At 36.9% G+C, this 7,343-nt stretch overlaps 1 protein-coding gene across 1 annotated transcript; it reads right to left on the reverse strand.

Moving 5' to 3' along the window:
* Positions 1–4,242: 4,242 nt before the first annotated feature.
* On the reverse strand, positions 4,243–6,867 carry LOC101712076 (large ribosomal subunit protein uL16-like). The gene has a single exon (XM_004835601.3). It carries the CDS (start codon positions 6,666–6,668, stop codon positions 6,024–6,026), a length of 645 nt encoding a protein of 214 aa, XP_004835658.1. The 5' UTR covers positions 6,669–6,867; the 3' UTR covers positions 4,243–6,023.
* Between the last annotated feature and the right edge of the window lie 476 nt (positions 6,868–7,343).

Raw genomic sequence — 7,343 nt, forward strand, 5'->3', positions numbered from 1 at the left:
AAGAGCACTTATAGAATGTACGTTTTCAAAACAGCCTAATCAGTTAGAATCAGTCCTGAAAAACAAATGAAACAAATAAATGTTTCAATAATTCCCTACTATGAGGAGAAATGTACTCAGCATACACTTATACACAAGTGAAAATTGTAGGAGAATCCATGAACTAGTGGAAGCCCAACTGATGCCAAAGATATTCAGCAACTGGGAATGCTATTTTCCAAAGCAGCAGGTCAAGGATAAGAAATATACTACATTTAGGAATGCGGGCTACACACATGATTGAGTGGAGATGGTGTTGGTATAATATATACAATGGAATTTCAGAAGAGGAATAGAATCCATCAGAAGGTATACATTATACTTCACTATGGCAATTAAAGTTTACAGTTAACTAGATTGACTTCGAGATCCGCTATGGAAAATTGGTGGAGTAGACTAGTGGGTGTGTCTGCATTTGTCATGGAGCACAGTCTTGGGGTCTACATCTGACCTTTTTTGATACTATTCCTGTCTTCTGCTTCTCAGCCATTTGAACTAAGCAGCTTTGCTCCTCCAGGTCTTTTCACCATGATACATCTGCCTTGGATTCAGCTGGCCATAGATTGAATTCTGTTTTAAAAAATGAGCTAAATTCAACATCTCCTCCTTTAAGTTGTGGATGTCAGTTATTGTGTCCAGTAATAGGAAACCTAACTAATTCATAAAATTTGTACTAAAGAAATGAGCTTGTTGCTGTGATATAGCTGATGGTATGGTTTAGAAGCCTGTGGAATTTATTTGTAGGAGGAGTTCAGAAAGTTTTGGAGATGCAAGCTAAAGAAGCATTAGAATGTTGTAAGCAGAGCTGGATGCATGAGTCTGGTCAGAGATCAGAAGACCAGAATGCTAATACAGTAAAGGTTAGAATCAAAAATTTTCATTTGGGAACAAAGACTCCATTGGCAGTTGGAGTAGAGGGTATTTATGTTATGCTCTGGCAGAAAATGTGTTTAAATTTGCCCATGTAATGAGGCTTGGCTAGAGATTAAGGGTGGTGGACCAATCTGGTGGATGCAGTTTCAAAGAAGCCATAAGAAGTCCTAGAATGTGTACTGTTGGCTGCTTTTAGCCAGATTTATGGTGAGAATTTGGAACAAAAAGGCAAAGCAAAAGAATATGAAGAAATTAAATTTTGGCTCAGAAGGAAGCATATATAAAATTAAGGTCAAATGAAGCTGATGCTTAAGAGGTTAATGCCATTAAAAAGAAACCACACACTTTGTACAGGGATGGGAGGAATGGAATCTTGAGGGCATCTCAGGAATTAGCAAGCTCCTGTGCATCACAGGCTCAACTGTGGAAAATGTTAATCTTTTTTATGGGAGAAAACAGTCCCTGGGACCCCTTCTCAAGAATGGCCTCCTAGATAATTGGTTCCCCAGGAAGCATTTCATTATATTCATCCACACAGGCACTCAAAGACTGCTACAAACATGGTTCAAAGGGGACCAGATACTACTCCTTCTCACAGCAGACCTTGACATTGCCCATGTGATGCTGGTTGGTCATGTGTGCAGAATGAAAGTGTTGTGCAATTGTAGAGACTTCCACCCAAATCTGAAAGGGAAGCCTGGGAAGACACATAAAGAGCCCCTGAGAGGGAAGTGTGCAATTGAGTGATGCCAAAGATCAGTAGAGACTCCAGGATGTCAGAGATGTCACTAATGTGGAGCATCTGCAGAGGATGTGGAACATCTACAGCTGTGAGTGGTGCCAGCTCAAGAGAGAGGACACGTGGCTGCTGCAACTAGCAAAATCATAGGGGTGGAGCCACTCAAGCCCTTTAGAATTCATATTTCACTACCACTGAGCCCCAGATGGCAGATATGGAGACACAGGACTGAATATTTGCCTAATTGAATTCTCACTTTTGTATTATTCTTTTCTATCCCATGGTTCTCTTTTTTGGAATGGAAATGTTTACCCCTTGCCATTATACCTTGGAATTATGTATTTTTCAAAATTTTTATAGAGGTTTACAGCTAAGAGTTTGCCTTGTGTCTCAGAAGAGACATGGAATTGGATTTCTGAAAAACAGGAATTTTGAGACTTTGAGGGAGGGCTTGTTGGGTTTCCAGTTGTAGGCAAGATAGTTATGTTAGGCAGAAATTATGCACTTGATACTATCTTATTTGGAGATTATACAATTTAAGGAGATATGTTTGGATATGAAGTAGACAAGAGTGGGATGTGACAGAGTGCAGCATCAACTTGATTGGATTTATAATTTGGCCAAGAGATTTGTAGGTTTGTTGGGGGGGGCGGGTCATGGAAGTGTAGTCTCGGGGTATATATCTGTTCCTCCACCCTTCTTATCTAGCACTTTTCCTTTATTGTACTTCTCAGCTGCCATGAACTAAGCAACTTTGGTCTGCCATCCCCTTCTACCATAATTTACCTGTCTTGGATCTAGCTAAACATAAACCGAATCCATTTAAAACATGAGCCAGATTAATCTTTTGCCTCTTTAAGATAAATGTTTTATGGGTACCATGGCCAGCAATGAGAAAGCTAATAAATACATTGACTCTTCAGATTCTATAATCTATCCTTTTATCTTAAGCTGTGGGCAAGTGGACAGCAATATCCAGCCTTAAACTATTGCACTCAGAGAAAGCTAGATAACAACATCAACAAAGATAAAAAATTTGTGAAAAGTTAAAGAGAAATTCATGCCCAACTTTAGAATAAATAGAAGGCCTGGCAAGAACAGTTTACATCATACACAAGAAGTATGGTAATAATGACATGACAGTCAGATACCTAAACTTTTGCAAAATGAAAAGGAAGGGTGAGAAATAAAGCAAATCCCCATAGTTGAATCATACATAAATAATACTAATTAATTTTTTTCAGAAGAAGCTCCAAAATATATCAGAACAAATAAAATGACATAAAAATAGAAAATACAAAACTAAAGATTAAAAACCTTAAATAATTAATCCAATTAAATCTATAAATCAGGTATATTTAGGTGGAAGGAATTATGGTTTCAACACAGAATAAGGCCATAAATCATTCAAAAAGTGATAAAAATGCTAAAAATTTGGAGTTGAGCATTAGTGAGGTAGGAACAAATGTAATTATGTTAATATTAACAAGTAATCCTGAATTTTATGTATTTTAATACATGCAAAGCACAATGCTATCCCTTTCTCAATATATAATCTCATTTAATCCTAAAAACATCCCTATAATTAAAGTGTCTTAATCCCTTTACAAATGACAAAATTAAAGGGTAGTGATATTAAGTAATTTGTCCAAGGTAGTGAAGAAGCTGAGGCTTAAATCTAGTCATCCTGACAACAAACCTTCCCTTTCTATCCACTATCAATTATGACAATAACCTCATTTTGAATCATAATTGAAGGTATTATTTCATTTATTACTTTACTCATTATTTTCTACATTACTTGCTTTTAAAAATGATAGGTTTATTTTAAATGAATTCATTATTCTACCATACACACAAAAAATATAATAATGTAATGGTACATGAGGCTTGAGACTAAATGTCTTAGCATGATCTGTCAGTAGTGGCAGAATCAGAAAGCTCAACTAGAATCTTGAATTACAGAGTAGGCAATATGAGTAAAAAAAATTTCTTGCAATGGTAGTTGCAACCAATTCATGCAAGGCTCCAAGCTAAATATGCTTAATACCATGTTTTGATGGTGTAGAAATGGTATATAATAATCATTTATGAAATGAATTTTCAAAACTAACAGTACAGTGCAATAGTCCTACCTTAACTTAGTTTTCTTTGCCTTTAGTGGGTATTTTCCATAAAACCTGGAGACTCAATCAACTAATTCAAATTTTGTATTGGGCAATATTTCCTTGTATTTAGTTAACTGTATTCATTTCTGTATTTCAAATGGACAAATAATTCTGTTTTGTTGCATTAGTGTATGAATACAATATATGAATGTTTCCAAATTAAATTTTTAAGTAGAAATTTTAAACTAATGATGAGCTTTCCAAAATATGATTAAATTTTCCTTCAGCTTATCACTTTTTAAATTAGGAGAACAACTCTAAAATAAGAAAATGTGGATAATAAAATTGTGGCTTTGGAGGGCATAATAGGATATTTAAAAAATAAGTGAAAATATATTTATATCAACATTAAAGAAATTTATTAAAAAATTATAAATAATTTTTTGTAATACAAATTGGAGGTTTTTAATCCCCTATTATTTTTTATCACTCATTTTGTGGTGCTGGAGATCCAACCCAGTGCTTTGCATATGCTAGGCAAGTACTCTACCTGTGAGCTATGGCCCTAGCCCATGTGTGTGTATATATATATATATATACATATATATATATATACATATATATATATATATATATATACCATCATAGTTAATCAATTTTTCAGAGCAAGAAAATTCATAGCTTATCCCTATATACATACTAAATACAGAGTTAAGATGTTTGAAAGGGTTGAGAAAATACAGAAGAGTGACTATTGAAGCTGGGAAATGTTTTCAAAGCTGGATGGACTAAGTAACCGCTTGTTTTGTTGTGCCTTTTTTTGTATTTTGGATTTTTGAGGGCTTTTTATTGGGATTCAGCAGAGTAAGTCAGAAGCAAGATGTGACAGGGCTCAAAAGATCTGGCTCAGGCCTACCTTCATTTGCTAATTGGATATGACTTAATTTCCTAGGCAATTTCAGGAATTTGGAAAAACACACCATGGAAGGTGCTTCTCAGGCTGAAACGCCTTGCAATATATTCAAGTTATTTAGTATTTGTTATCTTCTCAAGTTTATTTGTGAGATGTCAAACATTATTGCTTACAATAACAACCTAGCTTAAAAATTACAGCCAAAATATCTTACATGAAGATCTTAAAAGAATTATCAAGCCAAAGGCAATTTGTTAGGATTGACAAAGGAATTTAAGTAAAGGGAAACTATTTAAACCACAGTGTTTCCAGGATGTTTTGTACCCCTGTTGCTTTCATTAAATGTGTTGACTCTAAAAATGTGGCTAGTAGAAGAAAATTGTACTATTTTCAAGATTGAGACCCATAAGAGTAAATCCACTTAAAGAACAAGAACAATAACAGTGGCAAAAAAAAAAAAAAAAGTAAATACCCAGGAAATTTATGTAGTTTCTAAAATAAAACAAAAATCACCTTTGTGATCAATGTAACTCTAATGTAGGGCAAACAACTACAGATATCAAAGTCTCACTAGGGTCCTCTTAGAGCACAGATAGCTGATTAAGTGTCATTTTCTCTCTTCTATGGATTCTACTGAGCCCCAAATACAAGCAATATGAACTCTGCTGTCACCTATGACCTTCCAGTGATGAAGAAAAGATTGGACTGTTGTCTCTTGAGTATAAGATAATGTAAGGCTTGTCTAGAAAAGCCTTTTTCAGCATACTCAACTGTCCAAAGGCTGATAATCAGAGGTGATAGGTAATTCTAAAACTAATATACAGAAGTTTATAGGAAAACATAAACAATCAAATTTAGAAATAAGATTAATTAGCTTCCGAGGTTGTAGCTGAATTACCACTAATGCCAACCACTATTTTCATCCCTACTCTTTAGCCTTCTGTGTACAATAAGAATTTTTTTCACACAAATTTTGTTTTCTCTAGCTGTTTTAATCCAAAATGATAGCTATTATACTTTGACTTTACTACAAATACTACTATAATTTATGACCTTACTACAAACAAAACTTTTAGCATATTTTTAAATATTCTCATGCATTTAAAAGGTTCGGATCAGAATAGCAACAGTTTTTCTATAAATGGCATAAAAATTTCTCTTACTTCAAGAAAGCACTTTCCATTAAAACATGCTATATTAACATAAACACTATTTCTCTAGCAGTCTATATTCTAAAACTAGATAACTGTTTCTATAATTTTTTGTAGCTGTTGTTCTTGCCAGTGAACAGAATTTATTGGCAAGTTTAAGTCAGACTTATGGTCCGGGGGATCATGGTCCAGGGAAGCCCTCATGAGCACAGTGCCCGCCACGTGTCCAACCGGCCGCGACTGGGGACGTACTTGACCCCACAACCATCAGGGAGGAGGCGCTTCACAGCCATCTTCTCTTCAAATTCATCAGCATTAAACTTGGTAAAGCCCCACTTCTTGGAGATATGGATTTTCTGGCGTCCGGGGAACTTGAACTTGGCCCTGCGTAAAGCTTCAATCGCGTGCTTCTTGTTCAGCGGCTTGGTGCGGATGGACATGATGACTTGGCCAATATGGACCCTGGCCACAATGCCCTGGGGCTTCCCAAAGGCACCTCGCATACCCGTCTGCAGCCTGTCAGCTCCAGCACAGGACAACATCTTGTTGATGCGGATGATGTGGAAGGGATGGAGCCGTACTCGGATGTGAAAGCCATCTTTGCCGCACGTTTTCACCAAGTACTTGTTGGCACAAATGCGGGCGGCCTCCAGGGCTTCCGATGACAGCTGCTCGTATTCACCCGACACCATTTGGGCACACAGTGGGAACTCGTCCACTTTTGCCTTCTTCCGACCCAGGTCAAAGATGTGAATCTTCGCATTAGGGACACCTCGGCAGAAACGAGACTTCGGATATGGCTTGTTCTTACAATACCGGTAACAGCGAGCAGGACGGCGACCCATCGCAGCCACAAGAACCGTAGCTGTGCGTTTTTAGGGACGTAACTGCGCAAACCGCACTTTATATCCGTTACCCATCATTCTTTGCAGAAACCATAGAGTCTGGCCACAGTCGAAGACACAACCTGTCAATCTTACGCTAAGGAGAACTCTGCGCCTGCGCAAGTGGCTTTACCAACATGGAGGCTGGTGTAGGGGTCCACAGGGAGCTACCTAAGGAATGCGGCGTCTCTGTAACGTCACAAAAGCCATTTCTTGCTGACCATAATGTGGCCTCTCTGCAATGTCATAGAAGCCATTTCTTGCTTCCCATTTTGGGCTTGGAATGTTGACCTTTGGCTTTGCCTAATGGAAAAAATTCTACAGTTTAAAGAAATTTTCCTCCAATTCTATATATTCTCTTTCTAATTTGGCTAAATAACCCATTTTTGCAGCCCCAGTATTTCACTGACAGTGTACATGGATGGATCATTGTATCTAGAAGAGTAGGTGACCACCTTCCCTGCATAAAGCAATTGTTTGGCATGAGCACTGGGGTGACAGTCGTGAAGAGTAGTGGGGAGAGGAATAAAGCGAAAGTATTTGTTATACATATTGCTTGATAATTGTTTTATAAATATGAAACTTATGTATTTGACCTGAATGATTTTATTATCAAATGTCATCCACAAAATTAAT

Source organism: Heterocephalus glaber, unplaced genomic scaffold (assembly GCF_053883595.1).
Source record: "Heterocephalus glaber isolate CG9 unplaced genomic scaffold, H.glaber_assembly_v1.0 deba00000901, whole genome shotgun sequence".
In the NCBI taxonomy this organism is placed as follows: Eukaryota; Metazoa; Chordata; class Mammalia; order Rodentia; family Bathyergidae; genus Heterocephalus; species Heterocephalus glaber.